This window comes from Camelus dromedarius, chromosome 3 (genome assembly GCF_036321535.1).
Source record: "Camelus dromedarius isolate mCamDro1 chromosome 3, mCamDro1.pat, whole genome shotgun sequence".
NCBI classification, from domain to species: domain Eukaryota; kingdom Metazoa; phylum Chordata; class Mammalia; order Artiodactyla; family Camelidae; genus Camelus; species Camelus dromedarius.
The window spans coordinates 15,617,429-15,636,706 of NC_087438.1; the positions used below are offsets into that span (position 1 = coordinate 15,617,429).

General features: G+C 36.6%; 1 protein-coding gene across 1 annotated transcript in view; it reads right to left on the minus strand.

Moving 5' to 3' along the window:
* Nucleotides 1-14,470, minus strand: part of CDH12 (cadherin 12) — a 236,830-nt gene extending 222,360 nt beyond the window's left edge. Inside the window, exon 1 of the mRNA XM_010991419.3 lies at nucleotides 14,103-14,470. Within this exon, the coding sequence (XP_010989721.1) occupies nucleotides 14,103-14,333 (231 nt within the window). The 5' untranslated portion in view covers nucleotides 14,334-14,470. The remainder of the gene's footprint in view (nucleotides 1-14,102) is intronic.
* Nucleotides 14,471-19,278: the final 4,808 nt, after the last annotated feature.

The following is a 19,278-nucleotide window of genomic DNA, read 5'->3' on the forward strand; positions in this document are numbered from 1 at the left end:
AATGAAATAATTTCTAAGTACTCTCTCCCCACATAGAAATCAGAAAATATGCCTTGATGGGCATAATTATTGCTAATATTTTCTCTCACCTCTTAACATTTATTGTATCATCCCATCTCTCAGGAGTTTTCAAATGCCTCCCATTTTTATCATTCCTAAGCCTTGTACCCAAGCCATGTTTTTTTATGCCTAAATGCTTATCTCTTTAACAGCAAAGGTTTTATTTTATAATCAGTAAGAATAATCTTCCACTGTTATTGAAATTTACCTTGTATTATATTTCATATCTCAGAAGCAGAAGATGTTTTCAAGATATCAGGATAATCAAATTGGGCTAGGACCGAAGGACCTAGACTTTTTATTTTTTTTCCTTTTGTTAGTTCTTGTCCTTTACTTGATTGTGTTTTTTATTACAATGTAGTTTTTGCTATCCCTTCTGGCCAAGGAAACGTTTTTGTCTTCTTTTGCACTTTACCTCTGAACTGTACTGTATAATAAAGGTCTCTTGCTAAACACTAGAAATTCCACTCTTTCAAGTAATTGTTCTTAGAAACACCATCTCCATACCATTATCTCCTCTTCCAACTTCTTAACCTACTCAAATTCTATAAAAAATTAAAAATAATTCCTAGAGCTGGAGGAACCAATTAGTTTATAGCTAAATTATCTCCCACCATAATGTTAGTAGGTATCTGGTGGAGTTTTGGTTTGTATATATTTGATACTGGAAAAATTTCAATTAGATACTTTCTAGTAAGTTTCTGTCCTCTAAGAGGAAGATTAGAATGTACCCTTGGACCAAACTTTTTCTTAGTTCTGGAAAAAATGAACAGAACGACCTACTTTATTTATGTAAATATAAAGTACAGCACCTCACCACTGGTGTGAGGGAAGTTTTCTAAGAAGACATTTTGGTTTGGCAAGGGTTTGTCCAAATCTTAGCTAATACTGATTGTTAAAATAAGATTGAACTTTTCTTCTATGTACCCATTTTATCTGAAAATTTATAAAAGAGCAGAATAATTTTCTGATAGTAATATGAAAGCTGTTAATATAATTAAGTATGTTCAATGTATGTAGAGTCCCCATTTGAGGTCATATGATCAGAAGAATAACAAGGGAAAAGTCACCATAATGATCAGGACAATTCTGTGTCAAAACCAAGAATAGGCCAGGGGAAAGTAGCATTATTTTAGGTTTAGAATGCAGCTGATTCTGGAAGCTCTTCCAGTCAACTGCAAAGGGCATGCCCAGGGCAAAGTTGCTGCATGCATGTGTGTAATGTAGTAGAGCCATAACAATGTGGACATAACCTCTGAGGCCCAGACAGCTTTCTAAATCATGTACACACCAAGGAAGCCATATAATTTGTCATCCAAAAGAAACACTTTTGAAAGTAAAAATGAGTGCTATTAATAATTTTACCCTGACATCAGGTGTAACCCTATACCCAACTGGATTCTTAGAGGAAAATATTCATTTCTTTGCACCACAAAGAGCAACTCTAGCCTTAAATTCAGCAGAGACCTGCACTGCAAGGCCAGGTAGACCTGGGATGAAGACATTGTTTCAGTCTGTCCCTCACTCTCTGCAGAAGCAGCTGCAAGGGAAACTTTATTCATGACAGGTGCAAGCCACTTGGGATGGAACTAGACACCCCATCAATTGCTACATGGGCACTTGTGTTTTTAATAATCTCAGAATAGACAGTGAGAATAATCTGGTGGTGTAGATCTATGTTATTGATGCCTAGAACTTAAGGGAAGCATATTGAAACTTATATTTTCATTCCTGCCAACATTCACTCTTCCTTTCTATCCAAATTCACATTTTACTCATTCTAAAATTCTCACAGTCCTTACCTACATTTATATCCTCATCTATACCTTGTTTGTTCTTCTGAACTCTCACCCAGGAAGCTTAGTGTATGGAGAGCATAATTATTTCTGTGTAAGTAATTATTTTACTTAATTGAACTGGAATATTTCCTTTTTAGTTATTTAATTAGTAACTTAATAGCCAATGTTGGTCATTGTTTGATCTAAAAAAATTCATTCACTTATATGTATTAATAAAGGTATCACCTTTGAAATATATGACTATACTTCAAAACTGACTGAATATAAAAATGAAATAATTGCTTCTTAAATATATTCAATGCTCCATACACCAAACACCAAACTGAAGTTTTATATTTAATCAAAGAATGTATGTTGCCGAACAATCTAACCAGTGGAGGCAAAAACGAGAAATATGTTTGGCAAATTAATTAATGGATACATGTTTGCACATATGGATAAAAATAAATGTCACAAGTAACACTTTTAAATGTTGAATTTAAACAATGGCATTGTATACTAAACTCAGAACTACAAGTATAGCTAATTCAAAGGAGGCAGATGTTATACACAACAAAGAAATGTTTAAACCAACCAAAAAAAAAAAAAAGGAAAGAAGAGAAAACAGAGCCTGTTAAATACTGTTTAAATTATTTTCTCCACTATGGATATTAATGTTGATATCATCTTTAGTGCGCTGCAAATCTCTGTGGTCTTGATTTTATTTATTTGTTCACATGAATATATTCTGTTTTAACTTGACTTTCCCCATACATTGTTAACTCTGAATAAGCTCGTTTCATCTGTGCTTTGTGATGGGAATCTTTGGACTCCCAACAATGTAAGCTTAATGAATTCTGGTAATAATTTCCCCACTTACTGTGGCTATGTGTCCAAGATTATCTCATACTGTTGTTCTGGCCATTAGGATACACGTAGATAAGGGAACAAGAGCCTGGGACACAGGCGGGCTTGTGGTGCTGGGAGAGTCTTGGGGAACTAAGGGGTAATGGTGGGAACAGGAATGTGTCTATGCCCTACTCCGTAGAATATGACAGATCCTTCCTATATGTTTCTCTGGTTCCAAGGTGAAAAGTGCATTCTGATTAACCTAGACACCTTTCTGTCAAGCACCAGTCCCCACTTTCCATGCAGAAATATTACGATTTCCACAGTGGGCAAAGACACAGTGTTGAGTGACGGTAGCACAGTAACACTGATGACACTTGGCTGAGGACCTGCATACACTGCCCCACGTGCAAATTAAGCCATCCACGCAACAGTCTTACTATTTTTTTTCTTTATCATCCCCACTCTATGGATGAGGTTACTCAAGACACAAAAGCGGGCAGGATTCTTTCACTGCCCCCTGCTGGTTCTCTCCCAGGAGACCCATCTCTGAGAACCAGCCTGTGAATGAGAACCCTGAATCCTCAGGACAGTAACAGGACTGAGTGAGCAGTTCTGAGTGTCTCCACATAAAAGACGTACGTCTGTATAAAATTTTTGTTGTGTCAGGTGTAATTGTCTAAGTAATTTTTCTTTAAACAGTCAGATAGGAAGCCAGACATCTTTTTGTGAAGCCCAAGTCCCTACTTTCTTTTTTTCTTTTAAGGTTTTGTGAGCTGTATGGCTTCTGTCCCAAATACTCAAACTTGCTATCATGTGTGAAAGCAGCTATAGACAATACGTGGACAAATGAGCATGACTGTGTTCCAATAAAAGTTTATTTACAAAATCAGGCAGCAGGCTGGATCTGGTCTGAAAGCCATAGTTTGCCAATTCTTGATCAAAGCTCATATTTGAAAGGTCCTTGTTAATGTTTAAGTTTTACTTGATTGCACAAAGTATTTCTCTAGAACTCCTTGACTTTGAAATAAAGGGCAGCATGAGCAGAGACAGCCATTAAACAGAGAATCACTTTCAAAGGTGCTTAGATACTTGTCACTATTAGGGGAAAAAAATGTGTGATTAAGATTCTTTAACAGAGTTTAGTATCAGAACTCTTCTTTCCTTCCAGGAAAACATAAAGCAATGGGATTAAAGAAGGGAGTGTATTTTGAGGAGCTTGTCAGTGCAGACACTGAGAAATAGGGACAGATTTCTTCAGGAATAACTGGACAGTAAAATGACTGTCTTTCATCCTCTCCTCATTTCCACTACTCCAACCCCAAACCACGCAGATGGAGACTTGCTGTTTCTTGATCACAAGAGCCACATATCTACAAACATTCTCTTAACTGGAAACATGTAAAGTGTTTGCACAAGCTTTCATGGAGTGATGATGAATGTCCAATTGTTTAAGGGCAGTGAGGAGGTCAAATACGTCAGTCACTGCACTGTGTCCTCTAGGGAACCAAGGGATATGCAAACATTCACAATAAAGTGTGTCCCTTGAAGTAATTCTTTGATATTAGAAAACATGTGTATGAATTTTTGGAAGTCTTTAATGGTACTATATAAAAGGAAGTCTAGTCCACCTTTGTTCATATATTTATACATATATTGACTGCTCTTTATGTTAGAATAGCTTCTACTTTCCTCCTAAATTTCCTCTATTTTTTTCTCTTAAAACCTTTCTAATCTAGGAAGAGAGAGAGAGAGAGAGAGAGAAAGGAAGAAAGAAAAAGAAAGAAAGAAAGAAGAGAGGGAGGGAGCAAAGGAGGGAGGAAAAAAGTAAAAGAAAGAAAGAAGTAATTATATTTATGTTTTTTGGTCTCAGTTTTATTTTCAATGTAATTTTAAAGCTAGGTTTTAAATGGGTTAAGAAGTTCTGACTGTTTAAATGAAACAATATATCTTCAATTGTTTGACAATTATTAAACTATTGCTAGTTGCCATGTGCTCCTTTGGCACTACATGAATGCGACTGTAGGCCTGAGAAAGCATTCAGTCTTCTAATTTGTAGACAAGTATGAAGTAAAGGAAGAATTTTAAAGGCATTTCCTGATCATGATCATTTAGTGGATAATAACAGTAATTTAAATATTTACCTATTTGATGCTTAAAATGTTTTCATTGAAGTGAAAAACTACTGGAAAATTGTGTTTTCAACTGTTTCTTGTTATCTGGCTTTATGTTCAAAGTATACTTCTCCTTGTGTTTTATTTTGTTTGTTTTTTAAAGCTGCAACACTGGTTCTTCACAAATGGCTTCAAAAGTTACTACTTGAAACGTATTTGCAACAGTAGCTGATGTGGCCAACACAACTGTGATTCCCTTTTGTCAATGCTACCAATTTATTGTTTAGTTTATCAGTCTGCTCAACAGAGGATTGTATTTAGAGCTTTTTATATATCATGGGAAAATATCACTGCCCTCCTTCAATGCCCATCACTTTAAGAACATTTTGAATTACAGTCTTATATCCTTTACAATAGATGGCCTGAAAATATCATAAAATCCTACAAATATTTCCAAACTATCTCAGGTTATTCTAAAATTCAATATCACTGAATACTATGTAAAATAAAGATAAATCTAATTCTATATAAGCTCTTTACTCTTTACTACAATAAGTCATCGTTTATGGCAGAAAAAGTAATTTTAATCAAGGAGTGAGACTATCAGTATAATTATGAGGAGATTCTATTCCAAAAACTTATTTATACCCAGTGGCTGAAAGATAAGTTATTTTCTATCATTAGATAAGAAAAATAAGTATGTGTATTAAAAAGGTTATACATATTGAAAAGATGACTAATTTGTGGAGACGAACTTCACTGAGGGCCAAAAGTAAACTTGGGACATTTCTTCATACATTCAATTTCACTCCTCCTTTATATTTAAAATTCTAAATCCAAAATTCAGAATGGAGGAGAACATGATTTTTTTTTTAATGTTGCTTAAAAAGAGAGAGAGAAAACTATCATTTGACTACTGACAATGTGATTAAGTTAGCTGGCAGCAGAAGGTGTTTAAATTGTTTCTAACTTTACAGAGTCACTACATTATGCGGTGTTGCTTTAGCGAGTCAACACACTGCATCACATTGAGAGAGAATTCTCCATCATCTCTTGTGTTCCTGCAGGTCTTAGCCAGAAAGCACTAAATGTTTTTTCTTTTTCTCAAGACTACACTTCTAAGAATTTTATATAGCAAACAACCTTGAAAAGTTGAGATCTACTGTCTTCTTCCAAAGCAAAGTGAAGGCATGCTTGTTATGTAGTTAGATAAAGATATGGTCTCCCTCCCAATCAAAGGACAGCAATTATCGGGGTTCCTCTCCTGTACTGCAACCCACTGCATGTGCTGGCATCCATCTGTGCCTATGCATTTCACCCTAGTGGTCCATGAGGCAGTGGGAGCTGACTCAGTTACACTGATGCTCACATTGCTTGCTGTGCTATGAGCGATAATGTCCCTTTACTCTGATCCAGGCATCTCACGTTTTCTTCCAACATTCACGAAACTGTGGAAGCCTAACAGTTCCTGATCGTTGACATAAAACAACATAAAACCAACAGTATTCTTTAATGCTAAAACCAACAGTAATTCTTTAACAGTAATTCTTTCATGAGTATGCATTAAAATCTAAAGTGGTTACAGTGATACATGCTATATAGGAGGAAGTCTCCTTTATGCCATCTCTCTAGGAAATTCCGGGAGTAGAAAATGCATGCTTTCATAAGAGTAATTTCATAAATTATCTTTTTCCTCACAAACAATGAACCATATAATCAGTACCTCTGATGGCAGGGGTTTCACTGTCTTCAGAGTCAAGAAAGAGAAATGTTTCTCATTTAACTGTTCTGTATTTAAAGTATACCAGAAGAACCCATCTCTACTACAAGAGTAGGTTTGAGAGGCGATATTGTGGTATAGTTCATAAATACAATGTTGTTAGAACATGAGAACATTAAATTTGAAATCATGATTATTCAGGTAACTCTGTACTTGCTATTTTTCTGTTACTTTTTAACCTGGGCAGCCTTTCTCAGGGTCCTTCTCTAGGCATCCCACTGGGTCCCATCTCTTATCACCTGGTATAATATGCAAGAGGGTGGTTGGGGTTCATTAGTGTTAGTCCTCAGAGAGCACTGTTTCCCAAATAATCCAACTGATGTTTAACTGAAGAGATTCTGGAAACACACACACACACAAACACACACACACAGAGTGTATTGCACTGTGAAGTTTGTGACAAATGCATTTGGGTTATTTCTGGTAAAAATATAATCTGGGTATGCGATTTCCCGCTATGTTCTTAGTCATGTGGATTCACACACATGTGATAAGCACTTTCATGTGGATAATCACTAGAAGACCTTCCACTGAAACAAAGCCTTCTAACTCTTAGCTTTTCAGTAACTAGTCAGGCAAAGCCCTAAGTATACAGAGAAATGGTTAGAAGAAAAGGATGGATGGAAAGATAATTAGAGGTAGGGTAGAAAAACACTAGGAGGAGGGGGAGAGGAGAAGGAGGAAAGAAATGTTTGAAAAGTGCTCAAATCCGAATGCTTTGTTAGTTTTGAAATGTTCTTTTAATGATTCATATGTTGATTTAAAGATAGTTGCATTTCATTCAAGGTCCTGCCAATTCAATTCAAATAAACCCATTAAACCTTTATGGCACAGTTATTATGAAACAACCGCATGCTAGAAGCAAGAAATAGAGTGTAAAGGAGAGAGAAGAACTGGCCGGCTACGGACACCGACCACTTGACAAGAACTTTCCTGTACTGTGTTACTTATTTGTTCAAATTCCATTGCAGAAATTTTCCTTTCAGACATATTACTGTCTAATCATCCCCCAAAATGAATATTTCAAAGATAGCCTCACGTGCTGAGAGAAACGATAAAATTCAGGGATATGTTTAAGAACCAAGAGGTGCAATACAATATCAGGCTTACCTAATGATACCTCCTGGTGCTTTGCTACAGAAAGAACAGGTAGCTAAAGAGCCTTTGATTAGCAGCAAGGTCAGTCCATTTGGCAGGAGGATGGATCAGAAACAAGACCTTGTTTAGGGCACTAGAATGTACTACAAAGGTTCTCTGATACGTAAGTGAGATAGAAGTCAAGAGGATGTATAAGGTTTTAAATTTTGCATGAAGATTGAGCTGGTATTATGAACTTTAAATCTCAAATGAACAGGAATTTCTCTGATATTGAAAGCTGACACTTCAGGAGTAAACTGAACCATGAGAACTACATTATGGACTTCTGAAAAAGCTACGTGACTTACAAAGCAGATGGATAGATAGATGATAGATTAATAGACTGATAGGTTGATAGACGATAGTGTGCATCTGTTAATCCCAAGCTCCCAATTTACCCCTCCCCTTCTCATTTCCCCTTAGGTAACCGTAAGTCTGTTTTCTATGTTGTGAGTCTGTTTCATGCTAAGTGAAGTAACTGAGACGGAGAAAGACAAATGTTATATGATATCACTTATGTGGAATCTAAAAAATAGTACAAATGAATTTATTAACAAGACAGAAACAGACTCATAGAAAACAAACTTCTGATTATCCAAGAGGAAAGTGTGCAGGATGGAAAAATTGGGAGTATGGGATTAACAGATGTGCACCTATACTTCTGAGACGTCATTTACTGGCTGTACCATCCCTTTCTCCTTTCTTTACATTCTAGTGAAAACAAATAAAACCATTTTGACTAAATGGCTCTGGCTGTGGCTGACAAACTGACAAAATCAGTGCAGGATTTACAGTCATGGTTTAATCTGACCTGCAGAGTTTGACATTATTTGTCATTTCTATTCTTAAAACACTCTTTCAGTGTACTTTCCGTAATGCTCTTTAATGCTTGTCTTTTACCTCTTATTAATTAGATCTGTCTAATTTTTCTTCACCTGCCTTGCAATTGAAAGTCAAGGTTCTCATACCGTCTTTGGAATTTTTCCCTAGCGTGTTACCCACTTCTGTGATTTTGAGTACCATCTGTGTGCTGATTAGTCCTAAGTGTGTATCTTTACCAAAGGCCTCTTCAGTGAACTCCAGATTACTGTATCTGAATAACTAGAAGACACTTCACCTGGGTACTTCTAGACAACTCTGGATATATATAATGTCTAGCAGTGATCCTTTTTTTCCCCTTACTCTAGAACCAAACCTATACAAGATGCTAGTAGAACAGAAGCCAGACATCTTCATTCTTTTTCATTCCTTCTCCCTCTCCTTTTTTACATGGAATGATCCACTAATTTTTTTGTTTCATCCTTTATGTTCCCTTGACCACTGGATCTTGAAATCTTCTATTATCTATCTACCTTTCAAATGTCCAACCCTAAAATCCCATTTCCTGTATTACTTCCTAGACAAGCCTACTGTAAGCTTCTCCTATGTATGCTCCCTCTCTCCATGTCTGGTTTCCATCCTTTAGATGGCTCTCTGAGGTACCATCTTAGAACTGTAGTTCTGTCCATGTGAATCCTCAACTAAGACAATTTGTGGATCCTGACACCTTTCAGAGCAAATAGTACTGTAATACAGCATGGTGACTATGGTTAATAATGGCATACCTGAAGGTCACTAAGAGAGTGAGTCTTAAAAATCCTCATCACTAGAGAAAAAGAACTTGTAACTCCATGTGGTGATAAATATTAATGACGTTTTGGGTGATCATGTCATAATGTTTACAAATACTGAATCATGTTGTACTCCTAAAACTGACATTCTGTGTCAATTATACTTCAGTTTAGAGTAATTGTAAAGAACAAGTATTTCTGATCTTGGTGTCAGACTTGAGCCTCTGCACTTTCTGGATTTACCTACTCTAAAAAGGTGGTTTCACATTCTCTGACTATATTAAAATACGGTTATCTAGGCTCACCTTGAACTTTCAAGCTTCAGTGCTTATGAAATCTTTCCCTCAGACTATCTTGTCTGAAAAAAAGTCATCCTTCAAGACTCATCTCAGGTGCTTCCTCGTCTGTGAAGCCTTTCTTGAATTCCTCCAACTTCTAGACATAGTCACAGACCTTCCTTTGTCCCTACAATCCTTAATAAGGTCTTTGTTATAGTACTTTTGACAGAGTGTTAAAATTATTGTTAGCTCTTAAGATGCATGTAAGATGATAAAGTGTGATATTTTCTGGTGTAACAGAGCCAAACTATCTGGCTTAAAATCCTAGTTTCAGGATTCACTGGGTGTTGGGCTCCGAGAAGTTACTTAACTTCTATGTACCTCAGTTTTCTTATACATAAAATGGGGCTACTAATAATCTTCCTCATAGGGATGCTGTGAAGATTACTTAGTTTATGTATGTTAAGCAATTAAAACAGCTCCCTAGGAGGCACTCAATAAAATGTACCTGTTATAATTGCAATCTAAAGACATTCATACTTCAATTTCTCTCCACAAGGCTTAACACTTTCTGAAATTGTAATGCATTCTCAATGAAAAATATGTTGCATAAACAAATGGTTCCCAAATTAGGGTTTATCCATGTTTCAATTTTCAATCTTCTGCCATTTTAAACACTTTCAATTTAAGAATTGCTGCTAACAAAGATTATCTGAAATGACAACTCAATTTTCTAAATTATTCTTTGAAGATAAAATGGGTAGCATTTTCTTGATATATAGCTTTGAGGCTATGACATAACTTAGTATGATACAGACAAAGGCACACAGTTATAGTCTCTGGTATAAGCATCCAACTTTCTGGGCATGTGTGTGTGTGTATGCACTGATAATACCTTTCTGTGAAGTGACTTTGAGCAATCGATGATATATGAACTAAAAATGTTTGCTTATCAAATTAATTTATGTGTCACTCTGCAATATGACACCATACACTTATCCAGATGTGCTAGTAAATCCAAAATGTCTATTTCAGAAAAACATTGGTTTTACCTCTGCACACTCTTGTGATTTATTTATATATAAAGTAATATTTATTATAAGCCATACCACAGTTTAGTATTTCTTGAAATGATGTCAGCGATAACATCTGGCTTTTTAAAAAATATTAAATACAACAATTGTTGAGGCTACTATCCATTAAGCCACTCAGCTTCTCCCACCCTCCATTAATTTCTACCAGAATAAATTATTTTAGATTTGAAGATAGGGAAATTACTTTTTTTCTCTCAACAAGTGAAGTTTCTAATAATGATACCTACACAAATTAATGTTTTCCATGCATGTTCTTTCTGCAAAGAAACATGTTAAATTTGAAGCTCAATTTTAATAGTTCTTGGCAATTTTGCACTTGCCTTTTTCCTTAACCGAGTTCTATATTATTTATAATGCTTTGCTTTACTATAAACTGTCTCAAAGCCTTTCTAGAAAGAGTAGGAGCACAAATATATTTATATATGTTTACACACATACATATAATGGCTTGAATTGGTCCCAATGTTATCATATTACTATTCCCACATCTAGAATCATTAAGACAGAGTTAATTAAACTTTAATTAGTTTCCATGTGGAAAGGAAATCTTGGCAACTGTTGTTTCATTTGCATTAGAAACACACACTGCCTGAGAACCATGGGTTTTCATTACACTTTATAAACAGGGAGCCATATGTCTATGAAAATAATGTTTTAATTTCATAATAGGTTAGATCTTAGACCTACTCCTTTTTAATCTATCTATAAATACTAATTCACTTCTTAAATGATTTGAACTCCATACAATCGTAGCAATTATAAAAATAGAGTTCAAGAGTATCAAACAAAACTTGCATAAAGTGCTCCTAGATCCTTTTTACTTATGTCCATCGGGAGGTGAAATTCTGTTCTATCTAGGACACACCAGAAATCAGTTCCATTAAATTTTCAACAAAATATCAACTTTCTTACCTCAAACTCCACACTAAAGGCTATGGATCTGCTTTAATCAAAACCAGAGAATGCCTTCTCAACAGACATTTGCCAGGGACCTCGATGTGATGTCTAGCTTCCATCACAAGCAGAGTTAAGATAACTGACACCCGTGAGGCAGAGTTTTAGAGCTATGCTACCTCTCCATTTGTCTTCAATTTCAAAGCTCCATCCTCATATTAAATTAACTCACAAGAAACGAGTGCACCAGAACAACATGAAATTATCTCACCACAGAAAAGTGTTAGTGACTTTTATATTCCATGATCACGTAGAGAAATCACAGAAGCAGAAAAAAATGTACAGTAACAACAGGGGACATCCAAGCTCTGAAGTGCTTTCCTCAAATGTTTCTAAAGCGCTTTTTGTGCCCAGGGCTATTTGTGGGCAGCAACGCCACCTGAGTGGGGTGCCCTGGGCTGGACTGGAATTGCTTGGGTCTCGGTGTACACTTCTCCTCTTTAAGGCTCTCTCTGACTTTCCACTCAGTTTGAGGGCTCACCAAGTACCCCCTGGAGTTCCAGGGCTGGCACCTAAGGAGTTGTCCCAGGGCCACAAGACCAGGCTCCGATTCCTAGTAGACAGCCTGTCAAGGAGATTCATCCTGCTTAACGGCCCCTGAATATTCTTTGCAAGATCACTGGAAATTAGACTGCTAGAATGATACTCAAAGACTGACTTGGTTTCACTCAAATTTTAGCTACAGTTAGGTAGCTCACAGAAACTATTTGCTCAGGGCCCTATACATCCTCGGGCAACCCTGGCTATGTGATCATTCTCAACAAAGATTCTATTTGAAGACCTTCTCCACTGTATTATTCAATATTCTTTAAACAAATTTCCAAAAGGTAAATTCTAAAAATATAGTGCAAAGAATTTAGATCTTGAATAGATTCGCTTCCTTTGAGCCAGTGCTGAAATCATAAGATTCATCATGTTTCTCATTAGTTTCAGTTTTCAGAAACCACTGGGACTTTAAAATTCCAGAGACATAAACTTCCAGATCAGCTTCCTAATATTCCTTCTACTATGATTTTCTATTTGTCTTTGGATTTATTTTAAACTCTCTTCAAATATATATATATTTTATATATAATAATAATTAATTATATATATTATTAATTTATATTGTTTTAATTATATACATTATATTAATTTATATAATTTATTATAGTTTAATAAATAATATATGTATTATTAATGAAATTCATGGCAAAATGTTTTAGAAAATTTGAAAAATGAAATTAACAAAATCAAAATAAAATTAAACATTCATTTTTCTGGGAAAAAACTCTGGTGGCATTGATGCCAATCTAGTCTAGACATGAGTCAAAAATTTTATGTAAGAAAAACAGCAGTAAAGTATAAATGTTCTGAAGCACGTTTGTGCCAAACACAAATGCCATCAAGTATTTTGTGAAAAAAATTAAAGTTCTTTAAAATGACAATAAGATTAAAATATTCTGTATTGTGTTGAGATTGGCATGTACATATTTGGATTCCAACATTTATTACTTTGGCCATAAAGAGCTTCATCAATAGCTTGTAAAACCTGTAATAAAGAAACTATTTATAAAGCATAAGCAAGCTAAATCAACTATAGATCTTCCTCGACATTCAATGGGATTACATTCTGATAAATCCAATGTAAACTGAAAATACTGTAAGTCAGAAATGTACTTAATACACCTACCTTACTGAGCATCGTAGTTTTAGCCTAGACAGACTTAAACATGCTCAGAGTGCTGCCATTAGCCTACAGTTGGGAAAAATCATCTAGCACAAAGTCTGTTTTATGAAAATGTGTTGACTTTCTCATGTAGTATATTGGCTACTGTACTAAAAGTGAAAAACAGAATGATTGTGTGGGTACAGAATGCATACTGCTTTCCCAACATTGTAAAACTGAAAAATCGTAAGTCAAACCATTGTAAGTCGGGGACCATCTGTACTCCAGGACCACAATCTAGACAGTATGTTTATTTTTAAGGGGGTGGGAAAGGGAGGCATCCTGGTAATTCAGGGATACCAACAACAATTTAGAAAATTTATACTCAGTGATGTTTTCCGATGTCTCTCATTGGTAAACAATTCCAGAACGGCTATGATCAGTAATGTGCTATAGTAACGCCTTTAATATTACACAATTCTACACAATTTTACTTAATTTTATAGTAACACCTTTTAATTTCACGTCTTGAGCAAATAATGTCAAAAATAGGAACATAATACATAGTAACTTCATTAAAATAACTGGATAACCAGTGAGATTGAAGGAAAGAGGGATTAAATGATATTCCAAAGCTTACCCGGGCCATTGAGTCAGGAAGAGAAACCAGGTCTCTTGGATTTCAATTCCAGTGTTCTACTCACTGGTTTGTTCAACTCCTGTGCAAAATATCCACACACAAAACACAATGCATAAGCCCCCTTGCTATCAAGTTGTGGTCAAAAGAAACACGCCATTACCTTGCCCACATACTGAGGCTCGGAGCCCATGTATTCCTCCAGCACAAAAAATTGATTCCATACCCAGCCACGTTTAACTCGTTGCAAATGTGATCGCTGCCCTGGCAGGTGGATAACATTTTCTCTCGGTTCTGTGGCTAAAGTCTGTTGTGGCTGTGGCTGAAGTGGTGTTAGGAGACCTCCATCAAACAGGACCCAGAGAAGCAGGGATAAACAGTTCCTTGTAAGCATTGGCAAAGCCTTTCCTACAGCAGAGTAATGCAGACTCCAGCACTTAAAGTAGAATTGTGGAATCCAGGTTTGAGGTGTCTGTGGCCTCTACCACTTAGCTTTCTGTTTTATTGCAGAAATGATAATGCAGGCATTAATCCTTTTGATGAAAAGCCTTCTGCTATATTATATTCCATCTAAAGGGACCTATAAAACAGATTAACAAAGATACATTAAATTGTCAGAATTACTTGATGATGGTCAACTAAACTCTCGTTATATCTGCCAACATTTAAAGAAACAGAGAGGAAAGTCTTTAAAAGAATTACATTGGTAAATGGTCACTGTTATTTCACCTGTTAACTTGGATAAAATATCTAAGAGTTTTTTTTTACAGACTTGAAAAAGTATTAGTTCCAATGAAGTGAAAGGTATGTCAAAAACAGAAGCAATAATTTTTTAAAATCATAATAACCATTTTAAGAATAAAACAGCTCTATTTTAAAGTGAACTAGGAGGAGGATTTCACGACCCTGGCATGACTGACACCTTGGGATGGATAATTCTTTGTGGCTGGGGAGCTGCCCTGGCTCATTTTGTGATTTTTCAGCAGAACCCCCTTTCCTTTGCTCAATAGATGAGAACACATCCTCCCCCACAGCCGGCTGTGACAACCAAAAATGTCTCCAGACATTGCCAAATATCCCCTGGGAGCACCAAAATAGACCAATGTTGAGAACCACAGAGTTAGAGAATAAGGAAAAAAGAAAGCAGTTTTTAAAAAGCAAAAAAATTCTCTGAAGTTGCAGAACTGGAAAAACAAGTCCACGTAAGAAAGAATAACATAAATTACTCGGCATAAAAGATCTTACTAAAACCTTAAGTTATTGAGAAAATGTCAGCTGGTTTTATAAGGCTTTATAAGTTTTAAGTTAAGGAAAAAAAAAAAGCTTCTCTAGCCTTGGTATACCAGAAACCGTGCATACATGGGGATTATTTTGAAGGTGCAGCTCAAGGCAATCTTGGATATCTGTCAGGGGGACCCACCTCTATTCTGCGTTTAGAAAAAATAAACTTTGAACATCCCCTCACAACAAACACTCATTTTCATTCATTTATCTAAGGTTGGATGTCTGTGACGTACTAGGTCCTGTTATATAGTAGATATGAAAACAGACATGATCTTTGCCTCTCTTACATCAGAAACAGAAAATAAATATACAAATAGTCAAATAAATGAATGAGGGTAAATTGCCCAATGTTAAGAAAAACAAAACAAAACAAAACAAAATGCAAAGAGAATATCCTAGTGGCAAAACCTGTTTCAAAAACTTCAGTTAGCAGAAAGCCTGTCACAAGTGATGACTGTTGTGAGAACTAGAAAAGGAAGGGCATCTCTACGCTCTGTAAGCAGCCTGAGCAGAAGTGCCCCAGCCCGGAGAGTTGTGTGCATTTGCCCCCAGGGGCCCACTGCCCACAGCCTATGAGGTTTCCAAAGGCCTCAAATGTCAGAGACCAGAAATTATATATGATGCTTCCAAAACAAGAGAACTAAAATCAAAATGACTACATGCTTAATCGCATGCATTAAACATGCATTTATAAAACAGGGCATTTGGTCAAACCTGTCAGTTGCAATTCAGTTTAATGATTACTCAGTTAGATACGATATAATAAAAGGTATAATGCATTCTTCACAAATATTCAAATTTAAACATTCAATGTGGGAGCAATTCACCATGCTTGAGACAACACGTGAGATGGGGAGGGTCTAAAACTTTCACTCTAAGAGCATTCTACAAGGACACTCCGAAAAACAGAAATAAAACAGGATATATATATTTTTTCTTCCTTCCTGAAGGGATGCACCTGTTAGCTACTGACAAAAACATAAGCAGTATATATTTTATTGCATCTTTTCATTCTGGCAAAATAATGTTCATAAAAGCTAACTTAGACCTGTATTGTCCAATACGGTAATCCCTAGCCATATGTGGTTATTTAGTGGAAATCTGACAATTTGAGTTTGAGAGGTGCTCTACTTGTCAATTACATACAACATTTAAAAAAATTGGTACAAAAGTAAGAATAAAATATCTCATTAATTTCTATATTTATTACTTGGAGACATGATAATATTTTGGATACATTAGGTTAAATAAATATAAAATATTAAATTAACTTCACCTATTTCTTTTTAAATGTGTTTACCAGAAAATTAAAATTATAGATGCAGCTTGCATCTGTGGCTTGCATTGTTTCCTACTGAACAGCACTGGTTTAAACAATAGAGCTTACATCACAACTGTGATTGCCACTTAAGTAATGCATTCTTAACATTCAAAATCAAATACCTAGCACGAACTGTATCATGTTGACGTGACAATATATTTAGGATGTCAGAGGATATTTGCAACTATATTCAATAAGCCTGTGTAAGCATAATGCATTTATTTTCCTCATCTGTTTTCAACTTTATAAATTACTAGCATCAACCACTGAAGTGTTTTGATTTTTTGAACTTTCCCCTTTGTCCATGTTTCTTCCCCTGCTCATGTCAATCCCACCCCAGGCATACGCAGAATAGATGGGGTGAGAAACACGAGTAGAAACGATGGCGGCAGAAAGTCTGGCTTCCCAGACCTGGTCTATTATGTATAATTAGGTTGTATTTTTGCCTTTCCATTTCACGAATTTTTTTTCTCCTCCTCTCCTTTTTGGGGGGTTATGAAGTATAAACATTCAGATTTTAGGGCACATTGACACCTAAAGTTATTTCTTTAAATGAACATCTTTTTTAGAGATTAAAAAATCTATTAGAGATTTTTGACAGCTGGCCTTATCCATCATCACCACCATCATCAGTACAAGTTCAGCTACCCTTTCCCCTCTGAAGTTGAGGTTCTCTAATATCTGAGTTTTGATCCCCTGTTAGAAGAGTCTTTCAGAAATTCGAATTGGTCCGTGCCATCCCCTTTTGTCACCCTAGAGTGTGTGTTTGTTATGTGAGGAGATTAGCCCATAAATGATTAAGTGCAGAAGAATGTGAATGTATCGTAGAAAGTATGTTGTTCTATAAGCTAATTCCCCAGCACGATAAAGATTCACATCACCCCAAAACGCCCCTAAATGCAAAATATTGTGAGAAGGCTGAAGTGAAGCGGAGCCACAGAGGAGTACAGCGTGGCACCCGCGCCCGGTTTCCCTCGCCTCGTGCCCGCCTCTTGTTCTTTCCTTTCTCTGTCTCTCTGGACACACGTTCTACTCAGGCTGCTGCCTCCGCATTTCCCTCTTTCTCTAAGTCGCCGGATCCTGACATATATCCCTGCCATCACATTCCTTTCTCCTTTTTTCCTAAAATGCCTTTTTTTATTTACAGGAATATATATTTCTCAGTCGTTCATTTTTGCTGATGTTTTCTTTAAGATAGGAGTGATTGCTCGGGGTGACTGCGCAGGTTTGGGGGATATGCTCATAGTCTCATTCTTTGCCGTGAATGCTGCTGTTTTCATAGGAATTCTGCAGAAGGTAAAGCTTTTCAAGAACTCACACGCCACACTGCAGCAGAAACATCTGCAATTGAAAATGTAAAGCCTTCCGCTGCACCTGGGGATGTGACGTACAGCACGATGACGACAGTTAACAACGCTGTATTGCATATTTGGAAGTTGTGAAAAGAGATCTTAAAATCCAAGATTGTTACTATGACATTCATGAACGTTGTCCCACGATCCACCTCTGCACCACGCTAGATCCTTGCCACTCTCCCCTTCTCTCGATTTCAAGCCCTTTACTGAAAAATACAATAATGAATAGTAATAAGTTATAGATGGATTTGTATAATTATTTGTTCCTGTTTTCTAAGCCCAGTGAGGAGGAGCTCTGAGAGTAGCAGTGATGCCTCTTCATTCGCTCTTCTCTTCCTGGCATCTACAATAGCATTAGGGAGGTACCAAAAGCCTATTTATCAGATTTGGATGACTCTGTCACTGAATCATAGTAGCTAACTTTTACTGAAACATGCTATGTTCCGCATAGTGTAGTATGTTCTGTACCTGGATGACTGCTCTGTGAAGGAGGTGCTATAATTATACCCATTTGACAGATGAAAGGGAGGAACAGAGAAGCTAAATGACTTGAACATGGTCCACAGAGGAGTACCTAGCAGGCAGGTTTGAACTGAAGCAGTCTGACGTGGGAGCCCATCCCCTTGGAGTCTGTTCTACGTCGTCCCTGTCTGAATGAATGCAAAAAGAGTTGAGAACATTGAGGGTCTCAAATCCCAGCAAGACCAAGAATATGAGCTTAAAGATCTGAATTCCAAATTCTTTTCCCAAAGAGAGGTAGGTATTTCAATATAGGGCAGCTTAAAGTTTCTTGGACTCATTTATATCTTCTGTAAAATTAGGTGATTTGAAGCTCTCAGGCTAATAGTTCCTTTGAAATCAGGAGGTTCAGGAATCCCAGCCCTGGCCTACCAGGATGCAAAAAGAAACATACAATTCTAGGCAGAGACAGAAAAAAAAAAAAGGAAAAACAAAGAAAGTTATAATCGACATGACAGTGAGCTAACAGAATTGGACAGGGGCTGAAACTCACACACATGCACAGCAGCCCTGCTGATCCACCCAGCGAGGCGCTAGGCAGGCCAGGTGACCCCAGGTGCAGAGGGAAGGTCAGGTGCCTTCCAGCCATGCAGTCTCTTCCCAGTTAGACTGAACCGGGGGTGCCGTGCTGCAGTCAGTCAGATGAGAGGACAGCCTGCAGGACTGAAGGGATGACTCTGAATTTGGGAGTTGCTTCCAGCCTTGGTACAGTTTAAAAAAAATCATAATAAAATAAAGAAATGAAAAGATAGGCTTTGGAACAAGACAGATTTGAGGAATAATTTCTAATGAAGTCCTAGCAGAGTTTTCTGCTAAGTATCTGTCTATTGAGTAGCACTGGAATTGTGGACTCTTTTGTC